Here is a 27,464-nt window from a genome sequence, read left to right as displayed (position 1 = left end):
CTAATTATAGGGGCCAGCCCCTTTTTCGGTATACTGAATGAAAGGTCTGGGTAAGACCAAGAACTTTTAAAATACATGTTATAACAAATTTTTATCAGGTAGAAAACTAACACGGAAAATACGCGAATTTTTTTGATTTTTTTTCTTACCTTTGTTTCAACATCTATACCACCTCTTTTATTTGCATTTAAATAATAAATGAAATATATCTCGCACAAATTCAATGTATTAGCTTCCAAACCAGCCCATCTTTGAGACTCTGCCAGTCATCGTTATAGCTAAACCCCCCTGGACAAAAGAAGTCGTTAAATTTTACTAAAAGGGGAATAACTCAAAACCGGATATGGATTTTCCTCAACTAAAATATGCAACGACAACATCACGCGGCATGTTATCAGTCCTGAAAATTTCAAAACAATCGGTGAACAAACGAGCGAGATATTAAGGATCAAAGTTGGCGTCTAGAAGAAAAAAAAAATAAGAAGAAATTTGAAAAATTTTCAGAATAATAGTAAGGTTTTCCGCTGAGAGCGGAAAACCTTAATAAATTGTGTACATTTAATATTAACTATCCTAAGAATTCAAGATTAATGACCACTATTACCATAAAGGATATTTTAAACCAATGCTACATGTAGACTTGATATATATATTTGCAAAAATTACCTACTTTTAATTATTTAATCAAACAAATAAATTCTTCAAGCTTGTATGTGTACAGCGTTGTATCTCTGATGCGATTTTATAAACTGTAATCATTGGAATAATCAAGAATTATCCACATTTGTTGTTTTCTTTTTTTCAAATGCAAGATTAATTTCCATGTGTATATCGATAGTACGAGAACTGATAGACGTATCTTATATTTAGTGGGTTATCACACTGGGTTTTGATTATTAACCAAATCAAATGTTCTTATTAGTAATGTTGAGAAATGAATGATTGAATGAATACATCTCTCTTTACCCCCTCCCCAACTTGCGCGCTCTCTCTCTCTCTCTCTCTCTCTCTCTCTCTCTCTCTCTCTCTCTCTCAATACAGACATCGGCAATGTGATTATCTGTTTTTTTTAATCTGAACAATTCTCCGATTCTCGAAATATTATTTTTGCTGTACATTGTAACAAACACCCATAAGAAACACTGACTGTCAATATCGGCAAAAGAAGGTGTATAGGGAATATATAGCGCAAATGCCCATTCAGTTTAGTCGTAAAATACATTTTTGATTTTTTTTAAATTGAATCTATTTAAATATATTTTAATTCAAGTTTGCAAAAGCACAATTTCTAACTATATTCAGTTTTTAATATATTTAACAAAAAATAAACAAAATATTGCCCCAAATGTGTGTGCTATCAAACCCATGACACAAAATCCCTAGATATATAAGGTTAGCTGCATGTCTGGTGCTCTAACAACTGAGCCATTTCAGACACAACAAAGTAGGCTGTTTAAATACTATGTGTCACTTTGGCCTCGAATTCACGGACTTGTATTATTTTTTTAAAACGTTCAAATGTTGGGATACAAAATAATAGTTTTAATGTATAGTGGGTCACCTCTCCACGTTTTTGTTGTTTGAAATCGGTTTGTTTTCCATTATACCTTGTTTAGGCTATGAGAAAAAATATAGAGCACAGACCCACTCTATATAAGAAAATGCCTTTAAGTTCTAAAAAAAAAAAAAAACACTATTTGCAGGTTTTGATACGTATATGTCTGTTTGAATCAACATATTCCCAGTATTGAACATATTTATAGATTAAAAATAAATGATATGTTAAATATATATTGTTTTAAATGATATTTTTTAAAATATTAGAATGATTTGCATTTGATATTCTAATTTCTCAGTATCTTGTCCGACCGTGCATGGATGTTTTACACGCCTTATGCACCCATCATCTTTGTTGATTGTATGCATAAAAAAAGGATGAGAAAATATCATAAATGACGTTTATTGTGCAGCGTCCATGCATGGTAATTTTCACAGAGGTCTTACATGTAGCATGCGCGGATCTAGAGAGGAAAGGTGTGTGTCAGAGGGGTCCGGTCCCCCCTTGTAAATTAATTTTTCTTTAAATTTGTATAAAAAAAATTGCCAAAAGTATGCCTCAGACCCTATCAGACCACCCTACCCCCACCCCCCCCCCCCCGGAAGAATTTTCTGGATCCGCGGTCGTGTAGTGTATATATTTAGCGATAAATATATTTTTTTCTTCAATGATAAAACAGCGATGCCATTGACTTTATATCAAAAGTATAACAGTATTAATGACTGGGTTTTTTTTTCAAACCTGTTAATGTTATTGAATTTAGAACCATGTATGTAACTAACCCATGCGCGGATCCAGAAAATTTTTCCAGGGGGGGTCCGAAGGATAATTGTGTTTGCCAGGGGGGGTCCGAGGCATATTTTCGCGATAATTTTACTATGTAAATTTAATAAATTTTCATTTTCCAGGGGGGGGTCGGGACCCCCCCGACCCCCCCTCTAGATCCGCGCATGTGACCTGAGATGAATATATTATCATATAAATGCTTAAACTATAAAACCTCGGTGATGTTATGACAGACTGAGAGTCTAATAACACAAAAAATGTGTGTACGTTAAATATCTCAAAAATACACATAACACGTGGATTTGGGTTGTCAGAATGCACAAAAGAACAACTTATGTTTCGTGCAGATTATCACTTATATTTCATTCATACATATAGATTTAGTTTTAAGTTGTTTCTTTAAAAGCACTTTTCTTGTAAATGTCACGAAGAATAAGATTTTCCCATCAAATCAAATGAAAAGTTTACCGTGTTAACATATTTTTCAAACTCTTCGAATCCTTGAGTTACATGTACATGTTTTTAAAAGTATTTAACATTTTAACAGTCGGTCGCTATGTAGAATACAAATACATGACTAACGTGTTGTTTTTAAAGTTTAAAAGCGGGTGAAAAAGCAGCATTCTTACGAAAGTTCAGTTGTGTTCAATATTTCGTTCGATAAGCAATACAAACATAAGAAATTATTGGTAATCAAACAAACGTGGAAAATAAAGGAGCTATCGTGTAAAAACAATGCACGGCATTATCGAAAAATCAAGAAATAAACCTGCATAATAACTATTTCAAACATCATAATCAAATCGTGGTACGAACTTTTACATCAAACACAATAGGATAATTCTTAAATATAATAGTCAGTGGAAATAAATATAATTTGAGTTTTAACAGAACTGTTATCTGAGGGTAAATATAAAAGAATAAAATGTGACTATACCCTGTAGACCATATGTCATCAAGAAGTATATGGTGATGTTGTAGATGCTATGGATAGTTGTCAGGTTCACCCACCAGGTGGCGGTTTGTTTCCAATATGATACAGCACATTGACCTCCCCACTCACTCAGGTCTGATTTACGTCCGTCCACAGCGTTACTGGCGTCACTATACGATGGGTCCTGTAGGTACGCTGGTTTGTTGAGGGCGACATTAACTGTGAAGATAAACACACAGTATAGTGTCATTCTCGGGATGTATATCAACACACGATGCTTTGGTAATTAAAAACATCTCTATACCTAAACAACTTTAACTATGAATTAGATAAATACATTAACATTCATAGTAATATAAATAAATTCTAACTGTTATCAGGAATGTATATATTTTGGTTGTAAATGTCAACCAATTTTTGAAAATCAGTCTAAAGATTGATCTGTTTGTTTACATAATTTAAACTGTATCCAACAAAACACACAACAAAACCTCCCTCTAAAAATAGAACGTTTCCTGTCTTTTGAAAAGGGACTTTGAAAGCTGAGATATCGTGCCAAGATACATGTAGGCAGCGGCACGATAAAGAGCCACACTGCATGGTAAATGGCCTTATCACCGAGATTTAAATGTCATTAACTGTATCTGTTGATATACCGGTATATACATGAAAGGAGAGTAGAAGGCAGACTTTTAATACATCCTATAGATCCCGCCATTCATCTGACGCGCAACATGGAACCACTGTTTCCTAGATTCACATTATGTCTAATTTTTCAATACTAATTAATACCAGAGGCGGATCCAGTGTAAAATCCAGTGCTTGTAAAGGTGGTATGGGGCACATTTTAATAACGTGGACAGAAGTATATTACAAGTAATAGCTTTCAAAAATGCTTGCCTGACTAAACAAAATTATTCAATAGAAGCATGCATGTATCAATTAGGCTTATCAGAAATGAATTTTAATTTTCGCTGCTGATCATAAATTTATAAACGGAACGTGCAAATTAAGGACGAAATATCAGTCTTTTCCTCGATCTAGAACATGTAAATATATATATCAATTAAAATTCATTGAAATTCATTTATTTTATCAATTCATTTTTTTAGGAATGTACACATATCATATAAGTTTATGTAAGCTTGAAAGCTGGAGGGTAAAAAGTCGGGTATTTTTAATTGTACATGTATTTGTTATATTAATTAAGATGCAAAATCAACTGAAAGGCATTTTTAAAAATGTCCAACCATATGAAATATGAAAGGGTATACAAACACGTTTTGATTTTGAATGTGTGTGGGCAGCTTAATCAAAATCATCTTGAAAAGCAATTAAAAAAGGATGAATTCTCAAATTCATTGAAAAAAACCCTAACTGTAACTTCAATTCAATTAGAATTCCTTATTTGCAGTTTCATTTATTGCATGCTCCTACAAAAGTGGAGGGGGGGGGGGGGGCAAATCCATGATATTTCCATTTATCCTATAAAGTTAAGAAAAGTGCCAGCTGCCAAAAAAGTGGTGAAGGGGGAAGCAGCCTCCTCACCCCAACCCCCGATGCTACGTGCCTGTGATTTAAACACGCAAAAACTATGAATGAGACATTATGGCGCGAAATTCTGCTATTACCGAGAACCATGGGGATGGGATCAGATGAATTGTTGACATTTGTTCTGTAACAGCTACATACATGTATATTATACTTTGGTTCGGATGTTTTGGAAGAAATCTATCGAATTAAGAAACACATTTGATTAGTAATTGTCAAAATGTAGTAGTGTACATTTAATAGTTATAATCACTTTTCAAGATTAATGAAATCGCCCGACTGAACGAAAATCGGGTCACACCCCACTTTGGCGATTTAGTTCCTCCAGTAAACATTCCAGCTGTATAAATATACCTTTATTTTAATTCAAACTGATGACTCTCTTGTAATAGTGATAATCCAACACTAATTATTACTTACATTGTACTGTAATAGACAATATGTTATAACTTGTTGCGATGACCTCCTTCCCCTTTTTCACCGTTCAAATATGGTGGAATGCTGATCTATTTTCAAATCAGGATTACACACGTGTATTGCATGGTGAACGTCCCTTTTACTTGAAAACTCTTGCTCGCTGTTGTTATAACATGCCATATAACACTGATTTTATCAACTGTGAACGTAAATGCCGACATCTTAAACATGCATCGGTTAATCTTTTTAGTGATATATCATGATATTGCTTTTCCCATTGTCTGCACTGTTTCGGAGATTGCAACTTTTAAACCTTAGATATGCCTGACGTCATGACGTCAGGCAATAAACAAATTACTATCGCCGGTTTTTCTTAAGTTACAATATTTGACAAAAAAAAAAAATATATTTTAAACATATTTGGAATGTAAAAACTATAAAAGCTCCAACGGGATTCGAACTCAGGACTTACATTCTTATTTCATTTTCTAACCGATTGGAATACACTGTTTTGTAAAAATTTTGGGAAAGAAAACATTTATAACATTATATTTGATTTCATTGTTTATATCGATAGGAAGTCTACAGCAACGAGAACGCGCTTCTTCCCTTACAGTTTTTTTTTGGGGAATTTTTAACGTTTTACTCGATAGCGTAGATTTCTTGTTTTTCAGTTCAAAACTTACAAGTTTGAAGTCTGAAGAAAATCACTTTATCTAAGGTGGCAGGGGACAGTTTTTTTGATACAATTCATTGTAGCCAAGGGATGCATGTCTTCGGAACTCTGTAACTAGAATTTCCTCAGTTCCCATTCAGCACAAATACCTTTAATTCACTCTTGATAAGGCCAATCACCAATTTCTGAAGAAAATTACTAATCAAAACCTGTAAAATCCTCTACATACTGCTTTTTATCAGATTTTGAACCTTTCATATTTTGCTAATTTTTCATGATTTTTCAGCTTTTTAGACCTCCCCCAGCTAATTCCCTGCAGAGGGTTGACCTTCCGTACCGCGTGCATGTTGCACTATCACATGTCAGAAACTTACCGGTGTATAGTTTACAATGTCCCATCCACCTACTTTTCGTGTTATTTTACCTCCCGTCTGTAACTTGCAATTTCACCGTGTAAAGTCAGCACAACAGTCATAGCCGCAGGTTTCGCATTTTACATCTGATTCTCATGTACATTGTACCTAACATATGGGGCCTACATATTGCATATCAAATTCAACAAGAGACACCCCTTTAACTAATGATAATCATTAAAAAATCATTTTATGAATTTTAGCAACACCCATAAGCCTTCAAGTACAGCAACTCTCAATTTTACAAAAAATATTGACGGGTACTTTGTTCGAAACTGTCCCTTGCTACCTAAATGAAAAAATGAAATTTGTTTTAAAAACTACCGTCCATTGTACGAAACTCTTTCATATAAGCGATTTCTAAATTTTTTATGTTAGATAAGTATAGTATTTAGATTTAGGATTAGAAAAATGGCTTTAAATATATGAGAACTTCAAGTTAAAACGAAAACATGTATATCACAAAAGATGACGGGACTCTGTGTGACGTATCCTAGGGCTTTATCCGAATCACAGGTCGCCGCCTCGAGATCTGTCCTGATACGGATCTATGCCTATAATAGGGCTGTATCTCTCCGACACAGGCTTCAGACAGGTACACACAGTTGTTTAAATTCAAAAATCACTATTAACACACCAAGCATTGGTCATTTGGTTTGGGCAGGGTTGGCTCTCGAGTGACGAGTTTCATGGATGTCCCGGATGGCAAGGGAACTAGGGAAGCTGATCTAGCTGGAACCCAAGCTTAGAGGATATAAATGCAGTAGGAGGTCAGGTGTACAATAGGTCTGACCAGCTTTTAGACTTGATAACACCTTTTTATGCCGCCAGTGTACAGCACTCCGCACGCCCGGGTAATGAAAGATAATACTGTGATAGGGTAGGTAGACATAATCCTTACCCAGGGGTGAGTGGGAATAGGGCTACTTAAAAAATGGGTGTGTAAGAAACAGCTGGGTCTAACAATTCACGGGCCATGGAGTCCTCCCGGCGGACCACAATTGTGTTTTAATTAAAGCACGGGTTTTAGCTTTCGAGTCACAGTTTGCCTAGATTACAAAATTTTTGGTGAAGGTGTCAGGGAACTTGGGGGAAAATCACTCTCAGGGATTAAGTCCCAGGGAGAACGCGCACGCCATCCCGCCTCTTGAGGCGAAAATGGGTCATGGAACAGTATAAAGTTGTTGACTGGGGTCGAGGGCAACTGTTGATTGGTCGGACCGGCTCGCAAACTGTTGCCCGAGACACAGTCAACAACTGTTTTGTTATACCCCTTCTAGTCAATAACACGTTTTCGCGGAATGTGACGTCACCGGTCAACAGTCTTTTTTTAACGGTCAATTTTAACAGTTCCAATCTAACAGTTCCAGTCAAACAGTCAAAATGCTGGACTTTTTTTCGTATAGAGTTATATAGTAACTGTTTTACAGGGGTATAACAATGGACACTAGATAGGGACCCTGTATTGAATGCTAGGTTTTCCAGGGTTGCTAACACTGTGATCCCTGCTCGAATGGTACAAGTAATAGTGGGAGGGTAGTCCAACTGATGATGGTTTTCCTGGCCAGAGACACAGTCACAGATAGCATTCATGGATGGCATTCCCAGACCACTGGAATACTGGAGACAGTAGGGTAGGCCACGTATCGGACAGCAATGTCGGGACACGTGAATAGTGTATCAGAGTAATGGGGCCGTACTTTGGTGGAAATCGTTGTAAGGTGTGTCCGCCAGGGCAGTCAAGATCCTCAATATACTCGCTGTGTAGTGATTCTTATAGACAAGCAAGGCGTGATCTGCCACAGAGGCCAGAGCCTGTTGCTCATTTAGCTATTGCCAGTAATGCGTGGAATGGGGGGGGGGGGGGCTATCCCCCTTGTCCTCGCAGTTGTCAGCAGGGGTCTGCTTTATGTTCTGCATGCTATCAGCAGTGGTATTTAAAGCGAGTTTACCTGAACAAATATCGGGTCGAATCCTCTTATCCACAAGCTCGCGTGGGTAAAAGTGGTGACAACAAGAATGTAAGTTCCCTCGATACTCCAAGAGTTGGGGCGGCTTCTCGAGTTGTGCCATCTGTCAGGTCTGGGAGCTTTGCCTGTGGGGAAAGTGTGCGGCACATACCGGTTAAGGTAGATGGTGTCCCAGGGAGTGCAGTACTCGACATTGCACACTGCTAGCTCTAACAACACATGTCCGTATGAAAATCCCCTGTCACCCCCTGTGTTTTCACTGTCATCACCTCTACACTCCCTTTCAGCCTCTATACAGAGCCCATGTATACACTGACATCTAACGTGCGCCCCTGTATATATCCCCTGTGTGCCACTGTAAGCCCCTGTCATCCCCTGTATGCACCTGTCAACCCACTATGTAAGCCACTGTACTTCCCTGTGTATACCCCTGACATCATCTGTACGGCTTTTGACTTTTGTTTTTTTTTTCAATAGTATTTACTTTATTCAACTATTTAAATCACATATGTTATATTTTGAGCTATAAGTCAAATTTTGCACTTAACAGCGCCAAATCACAAGACGCACTGTTATCGTAATTTTAGAAATCACATTTTTTTGTTAAATATTTATTGATACTTATATAATCATGCTAAAAACTAAAGACTTGAGATTCACCGGGTGGTAAACCTCACGCGAGGGCGGGGATTATTTTAGATAGATGTGAAAGCCGTCAGAGCATGTAGTCCTTCAGAGTTCAGGAACATTGCCACTCCATTATGTTTGAAAAACAGACATAAAAATACATAGAGTGAATTGTTCATTTTTAAAATTTTCTACACATAGATGTACACTTTTACTATGAATATCCTAAACCTATGAATCGTATGATTCTTGGTAATAAATAATAAAATAAAACCAAAGATCAAGCACTACACATGGTATTAAGCATTTAATTTTGAATATATCTAAACATATAGGTACACACTAAAACCAGTAAATCAGTCAGAATGTAGAATTTATAAGTAGCCATGTTCCATTAGAGTACGCCTTTCTCCTTTTTTTAACCCAGTATTTTGATATACCTTTATTAATTTCCCGTGAATAGCAAAATATAGCTTCAATAGCTTATATAAGTTTGGCTAAGAAATTATTTTAGTATGTTTGTTTAATATGTTTCTGACCAGCTTATTGGACTCTTAATTTGAGGTAAAACTGATGATTTATTATCATAATCAATTTCATTAATTTCTAAAATCTAATTTCCATATCCATTTTTACTGCAAAGTGGAAGATATCAAAGTAAATTTAATTAATTGCCAGTGAACAGAAATTTGCGTTATACAAAAGAACTTACGGCAGAGTCGTTAATATTTTCAGTCTCATGGAATGATATTTAAAGAACAAAACTTAGATATAACCATATTTATAGAACTGCTTTGATGTCCATGATAATATTTTACAGCCAACAAAATGAAATATTGATTTTAACATTCATTAAATTTATTTGGTCGTAAGTTCTGTTTTAAAACGCCGTCCTGCCGCCAAGGTCAGAACATGTCAATGCTTTTTCCAACATGTAGGAGGTTATTTCGATATTGGTCGAGAAATAAAAAAAACCTGATTAATTATATGCGAGAAAGAGAGAGACAGACAGTCAGGGAGAAAGCGAGAGTTTGCATTGATTTTTAATTAAATATTTAATTATATAGTTTCCTCGGGAATCAATTTCTTCATAAGTAAACATACAATGCTAATTTCATTACCAATTCTTTATCAATCTGCAGCCTTGTTAGAACATACACAACACACATTACATGTAAATGTAGAACTAAACTAAGTGTTTTCTACACATGTAACCTAAGGAGTTTATGTAGATACTGAGAGAGAGAGAGACAGAGAAAGAGAGAGAGAGAGAGAGAGAGAGAGAGAGAGACAGACAGACAGATAGTCAGGCAGAGACAGAGACAGGGAGAGAGAGCGAGAGAGTTTGTTTTGCTTTTTCATTAAAGATACTAATATTTTACCCGGGAATTATTTTCCTTAAAATTAAACATGCAATGAAAAAAATGACAATTCTAATTTTTCATGACAAATTCTCTATAATTATTTAAATTGATTTTTGATTCATCAATGTTTTTTTTCTACACAAGATCAGTTGATCAATGAACTTGAAAACACGATTAACAACTAGCTAATTGAAGCTATACTTTCCAAAGGAGAGGATGTTGACATAATAGCTACTGTAAACAACCCCTCTTGACAATTTGCAGTGTACGATAGCGAAGTAGGAATAAACGAGATGATAGACACACGTGTACATGTATATATACACACACTTCCTAAGATATGAATGGTCGGTCAGTGATTATATAATAGCTACTGTACAAGGACGTTCTTGACAATTTGCAGTGCACGGTAACGAGATTGGGAACAATGAGGTGACAGACACACGTGTACTTGTATATGTATATACACACGTCCTAGGGCCTTGATGCTTGGTAATGCTACACGATGATGCAATATATTGTTTAAACACCCCTTATGACTTTTTTCAGTCTGTCAAGAAAAAACAAGAAAGTACAAATTTCGATTTCTCAGTTCTAAGAATTAAAAAAAATGAAAAGAAAGATTTAAATTCAGAACATCATTTGGCACAGTGATATGAATTAAAACTGTAGATTGCTCTCATATTTCTCATTTTTTCAAATCAAATCAAATTTAAACAAATGTATGATATCTTTCTAATCCCAAACCCGGAACATTGTTTAAGATCATCATTGTGTGTTTATACAGCTATGCTACCCCGTTACCGTCATTTGTAGATATGCATTAAATCATTCATTACCTGTACCATTGCTCTAAATATATATATATACAATAATGCATATAAATAACTAATCTGGAAAATGCACACTGATAGAATTTAAAAGTGTCAATAAACTGGTCTATCCCCCCGTCTATCCCAATGAACTGGTCTATCAGTAAAATAATAATATCTCTCTCTTTCTCTCTCTCTCTCTCTTTTTCTCTCTCTCTCTCTCTGTCTCTCTTTTTCTCTCTCATGATTTGCCCAACAACAAAAAATGTTGACAACGAAGATCAGCTATTTACATGAACTTCATAAAAACTGTTTAATTCTATGCATCATTACACTGGGCAAAACAGTCAAAATGTAGGTGGTCATTTCGATCGGTGTTTGGTGTTTATGCACGTGCTGATCATGTTGTGTTATTATGCGCTTTAGCTCAGACAGGTTACGTGGCACAGAACATTGCAGACATCCCTCATTCCTTCACTTATTGTTTTTAAATTATTTACAAAAAGTACGTGTATACCTTGATTTGTGTCAATGTTGGATCAGGATTATTAACATTTTTAATAATATTGCCCTCTATGAAATGCAAACTTAAGAAAAACGAGCACCGTCTAAAACACGAATGCTGAATATTAACTTTTAAAACTCAGGATTATTTAAAAGCTATTTGTTTACTTTACAGAACGTACATAGAATGTCAGGGGCACGCACAGGGAAATACAGTGGCTTACAGGGGATGACAGGGGCTTACAGGGTATGACAGGGGCTTACAGTGGCACACAGGGGATGTGCACAGGGGCTGACAGGGGGCGCACAGGGGATTGACAAATCGACATGTTCCTGGATATTGACTTTATGCAAAAAATGGAGTACAATTACTCTGCTGCAAAGGAGAATTTCGCATGAGGGTAGTCTGACCAAACAGCCCATGCAACGTACGTTTACCTCCATTGTCAATGAAAGTGATCAATTCTGGAATTACTGGCAAGATGTCTGATTTTATTCATGAGCCCATGTTGAAATTCCCTGTACTGTAGGGTGAACTCTTTCAAGGTCATTTAAATATTCCGGAACGAGGGTTAAATGTGCCTCATGAACCTCATGCAGAAGGCACTTTTTTCGGCAGGGGCTGCCTTTAGCAACTGCGATGCCTGCGACCGAATCAGGAATCTCGAAGGCATTTGTGAAACAAGTCAAAGTGAAAGGTTCTTCCGAAGTACCCTCACACATGACGGGGTTACTTGACGACATCCGGAATAATGCTCCGCCTGAAGTGCTTCATGAGGCCGTGCGACTCATAACACAATGTTCGGATGTATTCACTGTTTGTGACTTAAAACAGGGCGAGTTCGCAGTTATCGAGCATCAGATTGAGACTTGAAACGCACGGCCTATTAATCAGCGCATAAGCAGCACTCCAGCGGTCTTCCAAGGAGAGGAAGAGGTTCATGAAGGCCGCATGCTGGCCGCAGAAATTATACAATAGTCTACGTCAGATTGGGTGGCTATTTTCGCGCTGATAAGGAAGAAAAGACGGTTCTGTGCGGTGGTGCGTTTACTATCGGGCGCTCAACAAGATGACGGTTAAAGGCACCTATCCGCTTTCACTCATCAAGGAGTGTCTCAACGTGATAGCGGGTAGCCTCTGGATTTAAAAAGTAGATGTTCACTCCGCAAACTGGCAAATTAAGGTTAATCTTGAGGACGGGGATAAAACGGCTTTCATAACTAAAAAGTATGGGCTCTTTTAGTTTACGATACTTTGCCTCTGCAATGCCCCGGAAACGTTTTCACGGGCTATCAAACTCATCACACATCTGTTTGATAGCCATTTTCGAGGATGTTCTTATCCTCAAAGAGTCTACGCAAACAAGTTTAAATGTGTTCGGCGTTCTTTTTACGGGTCTATATCTTTTTGTTTAGACTCTTGACCACAGAGGCCACGAGGAACTGGAATATAAGCTCTCTTCTGAGTTGTATATCATTTGTAATAATTGTGAACACAGAATAAATTGATTTTATATCAAACTGAATAGTTGTCTAACAATTGACCGCACAAATCTGTTTAAAACCTTAGATAATTTCATTTTTTTAGATCATTTTTCCTCCCCTTACTCCGAAAATGTATGTAATTTTTATCTTAGCACGCTTGCAGTTCAAAGTGATTGGGATTTCTTATGCCTGGTTTCTATTTCTACTACTTTTTTGTATATCTACTTTAGTTCCTTGTCGTCTTGGTCTTCTTATTTGCCTTTTATCATTTTGTCAAAAAAAGTATTTGTTTGTTTGATTTTCAACTCTATGTTAGCTTAAAGTTATGAAATGTGATTTAATACGAAAGTCAAGAAGTTTCGAGATTCGAAATTCAAAATACGAGAGTCGAAATTCGAAATTCTATATTAAAATTGTCCAATCAAATCATGGATCTGAAACGTATATCCAAGCGACATCCAACTGTTCTAAATAAAGATCATTTGTTCATGTGTTTATCTACAAATAAATGCCTTAATAGCTCTTATATAGTATTTACATAATGATTTAATTAACTTTGATGAATTAACCCAGTACAGTATCAACAATTAAGTTAGTGATTACACTGTGTGCTTTGCTAATCTTCATGATTTTGTTTGCTCTGTATGTATTTTCCCCCGATGCATTTAACGAGGCCGAGTACAGAACGAGTACGCACGCTTTCGCGCAGCGTTTCATTTGTATTGTGACGTCATCTTTTTGCTTGGTTGACGCCATGGCGTGATAGTTTCAACTGCAGACATTCAGCGAAATGTGTTGAAAATGGCTCGTTTAATGTGTAAAATTAATGTTATATTGTGGAATAAACATAACTGTCTCGAAGTAGAAGCTATATTTGGGCTCGGGTCGAAAACGTGAAGAGGGTTCAGCAGGCCTAACCCTCTGTTTCGTTTTCTTAACCCGCCTAAATATAGCTTAATTCATATATTTCAAGACAGTAACCATGTATTTTATATTAATGACCCTTAATATGTGATGTTATACATTTTTTTATTACTTAGATATGTCTGAATGCTTTAATAATACCATAAAGATCACCTTTTCCGCCTTTGTCAAATAAAAAATAGCCATTATCTGACAAAACTCGGAAATTGGGCATACAAAAATCAACTTTGATAAGACCCCTGGAACAAACCAGGAGGTAAAAGGGTTTTTTTATTTGACCATTTGATGCTTTTTAGCAATAACTTTAATATGTAGAACAGAAAAAGAAATCCCTAGGGCAGAAGTTTAAAAAAATGTGCAAAATTGATACATTTCAAGCGAAATCCCATAGGGTCCTATGTTAAAGATTAACAAACTTTGAGATGACCCCCTAAACAAACGGTGTGGTAAATGTCTTATTTTTTAATCTTAAAATAATAATTATATCAGTAGAAATTCAGGTAAAAAATTTCATTAAAAAATCTAGGGCAGAACTAATTAGACCCGGCCTCGTTAAACCCAATATATGTATTCTCCCCCGATACATAGTAAATTTGTGACAACTGTTAACTGTTATAACTCAACTGTCCAAAATAGGTAAACGAAAAAGATCTATTTAATGTAAATGATTAATATTGAGTGTGATTTTAGCTATGAAACGAAACTCAATAAAAAAAAATAAACCTATTAAACTAGATGTTATGATAAAGCTTAGACACCATGATTTAAATACAAGTTTAGAAAACATAGAATATATGCGACCTGAACGGCAAGAAAACAAATGCATGTAATATAGTCTACCCATAATCCAATGTCATGGTCGAGGTTACAGAGAGAGAGAGAGAGAGAGAGAGAGAGAGAGACGGACAGAGAGACAGGCAGACAGAGATAATCGTACTGTCAAACTCAGAAATAGAGAGAGAGAGACAGACAGACAGACACGGAGGGAGAGACATACACAGAGAGGGAGGGAGAGAGACACAGAGAGAGACAGACAGAGAGATTTAAATTCATTGAAATACATGTATATAAGCAATTTTTTGATAAGCCTTTTTAAGGAGAAAAGAAAGGAGGTAGCTTGGGAAGGGCTGACCTATTAACAAACTATAATTCCCTTCATCGTTGGTACCGCGAGGGGATAAGGGCAGGGAAGGGAGCAGACTCATCCAAAAAATATTGACAAGCAAAAAAAAAAAGGAAACTTGAAAACCCTAATCGTTGAATAAAGGCGAAACAGAGAAGAAGGGAGTTTTACGTGCAGATCCTACTGTACCATTGCATCCAAACCAACGTCTAACACTCAAGCATCGAGTTAGACTTGCGTTGCTTTTCATTCACTGGTTTTAAAGATATTCATTTTTAGATATATTTAGATATTTTGTATTCATGACTGTGCTGGTATATCTGTTTACCCAAATTGACTCAAATAAAGTTAAATACACCAATACACTTATATATATGACAGAATTAATTTTGAACAACTTGTTAATAATTACTAATCGGGTTTGTCTTTTAGAAAAATTCTAAAGAATTACATGATTGTTGAACATACATGTATATAGGCCTATACATAAATTAAATTGTCTGTTATGTGATGATAACACTTTTTATTAATATTTTGCAGGATAGGTAACAAATCACAGCTTATTTGTTTGTTTTTGCACTAGATATTTGAGAGAATTAGCTGCCAACTTCTATTCATTCCCCGCAGTTTCTTTTTTTGGTGTCGTGGAGTGTGTATGGCGACAGTGGCAACATGGCAACAATCAACTTCTTGTAAAATGATTCCTGATTAAATTTCATCCCGTAATAAATTGTCAATTTTGGCGGGGGCGGGGGATACAGGGAAATTTAATTTGGATGTGGTAAATATACTTTCATTTTTTTCTTGATGATAAAAAGAAACATATAAAAAAAATTAAACGATAAATTATGAAAAATATATGCAATCAAATTTTCGCATATTCTCCACAAATGAAATTGGGACATTATTATCTCGTCTTTGGATATTAAATATACTGCATTCTTCTTCTTTTGAAAGCAATGACAAACACTATGACTCATTATAAGCTGTTCACTTTAGAAAAGTAGTCTAAATGTCTTGTATAAATTACATGGCACGAATGGTGTGAAAATATCTCAGTGATTATTTCCAATATTGTATGACTGTATACAAAAACAAACGTTAGATAATGCTTATATTCCTTTTTTAAACCGGACTAATATTTTATATTCGTTTTGAAGAATCTTTCGGATACAAATCTTCATGCGCAGATCTAGATGGGAGGGGGTCAGATGTTTTGGAGCTCCTCGGGAAATAAAAGCTTTTAATTTACATGGCAAAATTAATAAAATTAGGCTAACCCCCTACCGCCCTCCGCGAAAAATGGATATGTTTTAAAAGCTATTTACCATAACCACATTTTTTTAAACTTCTGGGGCCCGTTTCTCAAAAAGGCCTACGTCCAGGCGTAAGCTTAGTCCGGACTAAATCAAGGACTAAACCTCAAAACCAGACTAAGTTGCGTTTCACAAAAAGGCGGAAACTTAGTCGGGACTAAATTCGGGTTTAAATCTACGCCTGCTAATGGGTAGGCGTAAGTCCTTCGTCTATGCACAAAAATGGCGAGTGTTTTGTTTCTAAGGCAAAATGTACGGAGAATTTTATTTTTTGGTTTGTTTTATGTGTTATTAAAGAAAACATTCACATTTATTTAAATATTTGTACATGTACATATAACTTTAGAAAATACCCTTTGTTTCTATTTCTAAATAAATTAAGATTAAATCAATTTGATAAATAATGGGCTCACCTCATTAAACGTATGTAATATACATTACTACTCGTAATGAAATTTACCTAAAGTGTGAAGAATGGGTATACCCCGATAAATGATATAAACACAATAATTAAAAAGATGCTTTATTTCTAAATTAAACATGTATTCCCCAACAAGATGGATGTATATAAGTACGAATATATTATTGATTTTTTTAATCAATACTCAGTAAGCATGTACTAGAATTTAATGTTTCTAATCAAATTTGAACCAGTGAAACGAAACTGATTTCAAAATTATGAATAGGAGCAACTCAAACAGTTTACATTTATAATTTGTCCTTGTGTGCGGTTGTTTGTTCTTAACCTATACATGTATTACTGAAAACTTTACAACACGTATGCATTCTCATTTTCATTTTTTTACTCCTAGTATCTTTACAAAACCGTATGAAAGCTACATGTATTTTGGAATGTTTATGAACTCGCATATATTTAGATACAATCAATTTTTGTTTGTTAAAATATTACATAAAAATATGTTTTAGAAGCGTGCAGAGTGTGCATCAATTTTAGATCTGTTGACAAGCGTTTGTCAAGGTTATCGAATATTATAAAATTTTACATGCACACCTTGAATTTTTGGAAATCAAATTCATTAATCTTATTAATTCTAGGATGAAGTGATCAATTGCGTTCATATTTAACATCGATCGTAATTCTATTAAAATAGGTATGGGGCACATGTACTATCAATGATCTTCGTGCATATTCATATGCATTGTTTATTTGTACTCATATAATTGAATGGATCTTTAATTACTTGAATTCATGATAGTTTTGTTTCATCATATTTAAAATGTACGTATATCAAGGGATTTTTTTTTAATTTCGAAGTTGTCGACTTGCAATACAAAAGCGTTTTTACAACAGTGTGCATTATTTACAAATTTAACTAGCTTGCATTTTTGTCATACTTATTATATAACCAATTGTATACACCCCCACCCCAATAACTCAAAGCAAATAGGGAAAAAAGTAAAACTCACATGCACTTGTTAAAACCGCAAAGATGCAAAATGTCTTATCCGGAAGGGGGTAGGGGATTTTTCGATGCCTTTTCCATTAAACTTGTAAAAACCTTTTATTTATAAAACTTTCCTTAAATAGAAAGGGTGTTCTTAGATAACTGCTTTTATATCTTTATTTTAATCAAGATACTGTGTACAGGGTTATTTTGGTCCCGTGTAATTTCCGTCCTTCTACACTTGCAAACAGTTTCACTCTGTCGTGACTTCGCCCAGTCACAGCTGTTACTTAAGTTACTTAATATTAGATATTGAAAATCAACATAAATTCGCCCGCTGACAACGAGGGCGAAATGATTGAAAATTAAACAGGGCGAATTATTCCCTGTTTATGGTGTATATTACTTTCAATTTACCCCCCCCCCCCCCCCCCGAAAAAAACCCAAAACAAAACAATCGATCGATTAAACCAAAATACAGGAAAGGGAGATGGGGAGACCTCGGCCTCAAATGTTGATAATTCATGTCTTGTTAATTGTTGTCTATTAATATCTTTCGAAACTATTATCATTTGAATCGCAGAAAATCAAGAATCGTTTCCATGTCATTGACTACATTCTTTCAATATTGGAACAGAGGATGGACAAGGTTCATGTAATATTATTTATACAAAAGATATTTTCGATTTCAGTTGGTTGCTGTTGGTTACTCATTGTCATATTATTTTCTATAAATAATATAGTGAATTGATAAAAAAGAATCAAGCCTTATCCCAGCATCTGAAAATGTCTAAAGATCTACAGTGTCTATGAAGCATACTTCTTATTCTGCAGACGTATTGGGGCATATCCACTGTACATTGTCCCTGTATTCTATAAATATTTGAAGTTTACACTAACATTGAAGTTAATTTCTATGTATTGTTTCGTTCAATTAATATGTAAGATTGTGCCTCAATATCATCTACAATGCATTTAATTGTCACATATTTGGTTTCTGAAACCTCTTATATATGACGCTTTCATATCAGCTGTTTTTCTCTAACATTTCATTATGTTAAGAAGTGTATAGGCATTTGTTCTACTTTTATTAATATAAAATGTCATGAACAGCTTGAACTATGCACATTCAGTGGTATAACATGCGTACTTTCGGGTACTACATGTACTATGAATTGTAAAATTGATCCACCACATATAATCATAGCCTCAAAGCAAAACAAAATACGATATGCGCATGCTTAGTACTCAGCGGAGATGTCTAAGTTCTTAAACATTTAAACCCTAACTTACGCATCTTTCAGAAACGCAACTTAGACCCGACTAAATATTGGCGTAACTTTGTTAGTCGGACTAACTTAGGCTCAAATTTACGCCTTTTTGAGAAACGGGCCCCTGGGGCCCGTTTCTCAAAAAGGCCTACGTCCAGGCGTAAGCTTAGTCCGGACTAAATCAGGGACTAAACCTCAAAACCAGACTAAGTTGCGTTTCACAAAAAGGCGGAAACTTAGTCGGGACTAAATCTGGGTTTAAATCTACGCCTGCTAATGGGTAGGCGTAAGTTCTTAGTCTGTGCACAAAAATGGCGAGTGTTTTGTTTCTAAGGCAAAATATACAGATAATTTTATTTTTTTTGGTTTGTTTTATGTGTTATTAAAGAAAACATTCACATTTATTTAAATATTTGTACATGTACGTATAACTTTCAAAAATACCTATTGTTCGATAACTTTTTCTATTTCTAAATAAATTAAGATTAAATCAATTTGATAAATAATGGGCTCATCTTATTAAACGTAAGTAATATACTTACTACTCGTAATGAAATTTACCTAAAGTGTGAAGAATGGGTGTACCCTGATAAATGATATAAACACAATAATTAAAAAGATTATTTCTTAATTAAACATGTATTGCCCAACAAGATAGATGTGTATAAGTACGAATAGATTGTTGATTTTTTTTTAAATCAATACTCAGTAAGCATGAACTAGAATTTAATGTTTCTAATCAGATTTGAACCCGTGAAACGAAACTGATTTCAAAATTATGAATAGGAGCAGCTCAAAACGTTTACATTTGTAATTTGTCCTTGTGTGTGGTTGTTTGTTCTTTACCTATACATGTATTACTGAAAACTTTAAACACGTATGAATTCTCATTTTCATTTTTTTTACTCCTAGTATCTTTACAAAACCGTATGAAAGCTACATGTATTTTGGAATGTTTATGAACTCGCATTTAGATACAATCAATTTTTGTTTGTTAAAATATTACTTAAAAATATGTTTTAGAAGCGTGCAGCGTGTGTATCAATTTTAGATCTGTTAACAAGCGTTTCTCAAGGTTATCGAATATTAAAAAATTTCACATGCACACCTTGAATTTTTGGAAATCAAATTCATTAATCTTATTAATTCTAGGATTTAATAATAATTTTTCTATTGATCGACGTATCAAAGAAAACATTGACCGGAAAACTTCATCAATGCGGGTAGCGCATTGATGAAAAAGTTTTCCGGTCAATTTTTTCTTTGATACGTCGATCAATAGAAAAATTATTATCTTCATTTCTTATCATTTAATAAAACATTTTCAAATAAAAAAAAGTGTGAAGTGTCATTTAATAAAAAATGTAAATAAATGTAAATGTAAAAAAGTAGATCCGGCAAAAATTTTATTGATGCAGGTATCAAAGAAATTTTTCGACCAATCAGAAGCGTCGATATCTTATCAAATGAATAAATATTAAATGATTAAGTGATCAATTGCGTTCATATTTAACATCGATCGTAATTCTTTTAAAATATGTATGGTTTACAGGTACTATCAATGATCTTCGTGCATATTTATATGCATTGTTTACTTGTACTCATTTGATTGAATTGATCTTTAATTACTTGAATTTATGATAGTTTTGTTTGATCATATTTAAGATGTACGTATATCATGGGATTTTTTTTATTTCGAAGTTGTCGACTTGCAATACAAAAACGTTGTTTTAGCAGTTTTACAACAGTGTGCATTATTTACAAATTTAACTAGCTTGCATTTGTCATACTTATTATGTAACAATTGTATACACCCCCACCCCAATAACCCAAAGCAGATAGGGAAAAAGTATACATGTAACTCACATGCACTTGTTAAAACCGCAAAGGTGCAAAATGTCTTATCCGGAAGTGGATAGGGGATTTTTTTAGATGCCTTTTCCATTAAACTTGGAAAAACCTTTTATTTATAAAACTTTTTTTTAAATAGGAAGGGTGTTCTTAGATAACTGCTTTTATATCTTTATTTTAATCAAGATACTGTATACAGGGTTATTTTGGTCACGGTTAATTTCCGTCCTTCTACACTTGCAAACAGTTTCACTCTGTCGTGACTTCGCCCAGTCACAGCTGTTACTTAAGTTACTTAATATTAGATATTGAAAATCAACATAAATTCGCCCGCTGACAACGAGGGTGAAATAATTGAAAATTAAACAGGGCGAATTATTCCCTGTTTATGGTGTATATGACTTTCAACCCCCTCCCCGAAAAAAAACAAAACAAAACAATCGATCGATTAAACCAAAAACAGGAAAGGGAGTTGGGGAATATGTGTATAGGCATTTGTTCAACTTTTATTAATATAAAATGTCATGAACAGCTTGAACATTCAGTGGTAAAGTATAACATGCGTACTTTCGGGTACATGTACTATGAATTGGAAAATTGATCCACCACATATAATCATAGCATCAAAGCAAATCAAAATACAATATGCGCATGCTTAGTACTCAGCGAAGATGTCTAAGTTTTTCGACATTTAAACCCTAATTTATGCCTCTTTCAGAAACGCAACTTAGACCCGACTAAATATTGGCGTAACTTTGTTAGTCGGACTAACTTAGGCTCAGATTTACGCCTTTTTGAGAAACGGGCCCCAGATTTAAACTATCGATAGTGAAATATTCCAGGGTTTAAAAGCATCAGGTCGGGATGCACAAGGCGAGCAAAATCACTGCGAAAGTTATTGTATTATAACTAGTCTAGTTATATTTTCTGCGTATAAATCAAGACAAATAATTATTAAGTTAGAGAGAATATAGCATTTTTTGTATATAAGAGCATGTGCAGATGATCTTTTTTCTAGCAGAATGATCTCGCTAAGATACAGGTTTTCTGATCTATGATTTGATTAGTTAATTTAGATATTGAATCTCGAATTTTTAATCTTAAATTTCATATTTCGAATCTCGTATTTTAAGTCTTGAATCTCAAATGAGCCCTCTGGGCTTTCTTATCTTATATACCAGTGGTCTTCCATTCAGTCACTTGAGATATATTTTAGTCACCTTTCACGAAATGGCAGCACTTTATATTGTGAAACTTAAACGTGTTCCTTTCGAAATTTATTCGACATCACTATGGTGATGGTCCACTAAGGGTGCAATTACCGGGATCAGTTGTCTGGAAGTTTCAGATAAGTACAGACATTCCGAAGATAAGAAAAAGATAAAAACGAAAGTGGCTGCCTTTTTGTATGGGCGACTATAAGATTATCTTTAGAAGCACATTCCTCCATTGTTGTGAAACGTTATACAGCCAACAACCAAATGAATAGCAAAGGTGTAATAAGTCGACAACGCTCGGGCATTTCGCGTTATCCTAACGACTCGTCAGGAACTAGTGCAACTGTCACCCGAGTGTGTACATTTCCGTAAACATTCCACAGCCAAAAAAAATAGCAAAGGCGTGAAACATCGACAACTAGGGCATTTCTCGCAAAACAATCGCAACAACTCGTCAGGAACTAATACAACGGTCGAATACACTCGCCCAAGTGTGTACCTGTCCGTACGAGTTCTGGAGAAAGTGATGTGCACAAATCGTACAGATGTTGACTAAAACTCATGTTAAAAATAAACAATCTTGCTGATCTTCTGTTAATATGGAATTAATTGCAAGAAAAAAATCGAACTGATACCCCTTTTATCAAGGAGCATTGCAAACTGGCCGAGTTTTGTCGAGTTATGACTCCCCAGAATCGTGATAGCTCGTAGCTCTAAGTTTTGACAGTGTGACCGGGACTTAGATATTTACTTCAAAACATGATAGTCAAATCTGTCATGCATTATTGTAAACCAGAGTCTTAGAGACTGCTTCTATCAGAATCATAAAACCCAATTACCTTAAATTACGGGACGATAGAAGTCCCAGTACTTTTCATCATCATTCTGATTCTGTTTTTTAACCATTTTGACAACGAAATTTGTAGTTCATTGGTCTTTGCAAGTTTACAGTGGATGTCTATCCAATTATTTCACTTGTGAAACACTGTAAGTCTTATTACGTACACTTATGTTGATGTATATTTACGTTATTATTGTTAAAATGAGCTTGTACTTTAAGTTTACTCACCATACGCCGCCTGGGATACTGCCAGCAGACAGAACCACACAGTGAGGACAACGAGGTGATACACAGAGTGTCCGAATAGGGACACCATGATAGGGTCTTGTCGATCTGGTCAAATAAGATCACTCTATGAGTATAGGCATGGCCACGCAACAGCAAAAAGTAGTAACATGAAGGTTAAAACTGCGCAGACTCAATGATCACGTGACAAGGAAGTTAAACAAGAAGTAAAAAGAGCTTATTATAATATTCATCGACTAGCATACACCAAAGAAAACCTCGATTTTTTAACATGAAATAGCAATACAGTTTTGTTTAATCTTAATTTCATATTAGATGCATACATATATCATGACTATGTTTTCATTTTTTCTTTATTTCAAAGGGGCATGGTCACAATTTTGGTTAATTTATTTTTCGATTTTAATGTTTACAATGCTTTTTTGATAGGCAACCAAAATTTTATTGCCATTCGATGAGTTGTAAGCAAGTTACAGAGATTACAATTCTTTGTTAAGTAAATTAAGCTGCTGTTTAGTTATGAATGTTGAAGTGAAAATTGCAGTTTTAGACCTAAAATGGATGTGTAAAATATTAGGAATTGCTAATTTATGCTTAACATAAAAAAAAATACACATCAGCCTGAAAAAGATTTGTATTGGTATATTGAACCTCTGAAAACAGAGAACAGGACACGAGCCTTGCTTACATGACAATGATTTGTGAGCCATGTATCTTGCTAATAACTCAAAGACTGACTCTTTGATCATTAGAAATGCATTCCTAAAACATTGTTAATGATAAAAACAGAAAAAATAGAAATTGACCGAAATCGTGACTATGCTCTTTAAAGTACTAATTGAATGAATAAATAAATGCATGAATAAATAATGTTGTTTTATATACATGCATCCGGTAGGAATCTGGAGACTTGACAAAAAAGAGACGATGCAAGTGAAATAATAAGATGATGAACAAAAGATTACTATTTCCATGATAGTTAAATAAAGAGGAATGGATAGCATGCGAATGATAAAACAAACAAACACCAATTAGTCCTACTTTGTCCTCTCCCCAACAGCTCTGATAAACACTCAAATATAGGAAAGTTCTCAAGTCTAAGAAAGTTAGTTTTGGGTTTTGATAAAAGTGTTTTTTATTCACTCACATTTTTCTTACATTATGGTCGATACGGTTCAGTTTAATACAGTTATACATATTTTTCAGAGGTAACATAGTTTAGATGAATTTATATAATGTGTATTAATTTGAATAATTTATATTATGTGCCACATTCTATTCTGAATAAATTAGCTAAAATTGTGCTCAATAACTTTCATATGTGTCAGTTATATCGGTGAATACAAATTACTAACATATTATTACATCATTAAAATGCTATGGGTCAAAACACTTGTCGTAGCATGTACTAATATACGAGAAAAATAGAAATGTATAATTTTTAAATCTGTATACACAATAAATTTACATTAAATCGATAAAAAAGTAAAATCAACAATGCAATATTTCCTTTCGTGTTTTTATGGTGTTAAAGAATTAGCTTGATTTGCAGAAAAAAAATATTAAGGCAGTAGTTATAAAAGTTTTATAACCACTAAAAATATATTTAATATAAAATTATAAATACATGGCATATTATATACCCACTGCGCACTCTTGGAATACCATACTATTTCCTTTCGACATTGATGAACTATGTCTTTCTATACGTAACTTCTAATATACACATACGTCAACTTCGCCGAAAACATAATATAACTTATGATATATTTACTGTTCATCATTTATGGTGAAATAAATGTTAAAAAACATTACTTTGATTTAAGCACTCAAACAAAGTAGGGTGGAAAGTTTTTAATAGATTCATGTGATTTATTAGCTGAAAAAATTGTTTTTGTAAATAAACTAACTTATTGGCACATAGACAATGTACGAGGCATACGGTTGATACATGTTATGTTTTAAAGGGGCATGGTCACGATTTTGGTCAAATTTTCTTTTTCTGTTTTTCCAGCGCATGGATCCTTTAGAAGCAGCATGCAAACACTGTGCTCTTTATTATTTCATCAGACAGTGATTTTTGTTGTTCCATGGTTTCTAATGAAAACCTCAGTGGCTGTGCCACCAACAAATTATGTGAAGACAGGGTTTAGGATGGTATTTGAAAAAAATAAACATGTATAGAGTGCGTCAATTTGGGACCATGTCAAGTCTCTTTTTTTTTTTTAAAAAATCAAGTAGGATTTGAAAGTACATCAGCAAAAATAAATTAAGGATGAACGAAACAATAGAAATATAATTTAAATGTCAGACTTTATGTTGAGAATAAATGTACATCAGCTCATAAATGTAAAGAGAGACAAAATGCGTTGAATGATAAATATAATGATTCAGTGTCAAGTTTTATAGAAAAGAATTACATATTATATAGATATTATGTATCGTAGTTTTAATGAATTATATGATAGTTTCAGTTCAAAATTAAATACCTTTTTGCCTCAGATTTGTGTACACTAGTAAATTGTTGCATCGATTTCATCTTTCATAATTTCTAATGAAGATTGGTTTTTTTTAAAAATATGATTCATAATATTAGCTAATGACTTAAAATGTAAAAAAAAATCAAGAAGTGTATTTCGTTAACTATATGTGTTCTTTCTTTGTTTTAGATATTGGTTAGCGAATCATTCATAACAGCTAGAACTATTTATCTTGTCGACAATGTCTTTTTTTAATAACTGCGAATGTTATATTTATGTGTTACTCATTAAATTGATGTAAAAGCACATGGTTAACTCCATATAAAATACAATTTGAACATATTATCAGTATTGTATAATGTTATATTGTTCCAACAATATATAATTCAAGCGTTATGATTTGATTGTATTTCATTATGCTGTCCCTGTCAGGTATTCTCCGTGTAACACCATGATGACGTCATTACGTGGTCATGTTCACCGGTGGTATCCCTCGCTTTGAAACTCTATTTATTGTAAGTTTCAATTCTCCAGGTAGGAGAAGTGTGAAGTTGGCTGAATGACAAACAATTACTTTTTCTGTTTGGAAAAAGTTACAAAGCTAAAACAAACTCAGCTTTTAAAAAAAAAATACTTTTTATGTGTAATTACATTAAAAAAGGCAAATCTTTAATTTAACAACACTAACAAACATAACTCTCTTTTGCTGATGAATGTGGTTATTGCTTTGGAAATTGTCACTGATTATTCATTGAATGATTTACTTTATTAGAAAAATCCATTGATAAGTAATAACGTGATTAAAATTGCACGCTGTGTGAAAACAATATTTGATTTTTTATGTTTTAATGAAATGTGTATCGAAGAGTGATACATCCTTTTTAAAACATTACGTGATTGATTGGAAAAATACTATGCACAAACTTTACAAGAACAACATTGAGGAGTTTCCCTGTAACTCACCCAGATGTGTTTAAAAATAAACTATACTAGCTATGAAGCTTTTGAGTGTTCTTTTTTGTTCAAGTACAGTGTGGGTTTTTATCTCACTCAACATGTTTTTTTAACTCTCTCCCAAATTTATCTATTTAAGGAAAAATATATACTGTAACAAACATTCATATTCTTTTTATTTCATTTTTAACGTAAATATATACTTTTAAAATATGTCTGAACAGTAGGTTAGTTAGTCTAGTTATGTTCATTAATTAATTATGCCCATTGAAACTTTCTATCAAGCGTAATTTTTTAAGTATTAAAAACAACATTTTGTTTAATAAATAAATACATATCACCCTCTCTGTTGTTGTGTTATTATTTGCATTTAGTTTTATTTCCTTTCGGAAAATTCAAAACAACGTTGTTTTAATGAAAGTGTCAATTGTTGTTTGATTTTCCATTTTTCCTCAATCGTCGCTGACTTATGAACTCTACAATGAAAATATACAATATGCTATGAAACATTGTTTTTATGCCGAAGGAATGACCTCAAAGATAGTCTCGCCAAATCACAAATCATAGCAGCTTCCGATTGTAATGACATATTTAAAAGTACACACAAAACAAACAGTCTTAAAATCATCGTTGCAACTGATAAGTCATGCTGGAATAAGTCTGTGAAGTACAAATTTGATCAGATGACTTGAAAAAAATATAAATCAATATGTTTTTTGTTTTGTTAGTTTGTTGTGG

At 34.1% G+C, this 27,464-nt stretch overlaps 1 protein-coding gene across 2 annotated transcripts in view; it reads right to left on the bottom strand.

Annotated features, from left to right (window-relative positions):
- LOC128170923 (multiple epidermal growth factor-like domains protein 10) overlaps nucleotides 1-23,431 on the bottom strand; it is a 51,104-nt gene extending 27,673 nt beyond the window's left edge. For both annotated transcript variants that reach the window (XM_052836688.1, XM_052836689.1), the window contains exons 1-2: nucleotides 23,275-23,431; nucleotides 3,282-3,497 (exon numbers count right to left, since the gene is read on the bottom strand). In XM_052836688.1, coding sequence (XP_052692648.1) covers nucleotides 3,282-3,497; nucleotides 23,275-23,362 — 304 coding nt within the window. In that variant the 5' untranslated portion in view covers nucleotides 23,363-23,431. The remainder of the gene's footprint in view (nucleotides 1-3,281; nucleotides 3,498-23,274) is intronic.
- Nucleotides 23,432-27,464: the final 4,033 nt, after the last annotated feature.

Source organism: Crassostrea angulata, chromosome 2, assembly GCF_025612915.1.
Source record: "Crassostrea angulata isolate pt1a10 chromosome 2, ASM2561291v2, whole genome shotgun sequence".
In the NCBI taxonomy this organism is placed as follows: domain Eukaryota; kingdom Metazoa; phylum Mollusca; class Bivalvia; order Ostreida; family Ostreidae; genus Magallana; species Magallana angulata.
The sequence above is the reverse complement of the archived record's forward strand: the minus strand, read 5'-3'. Positions and strand labels throughout refer to the sequence as shown.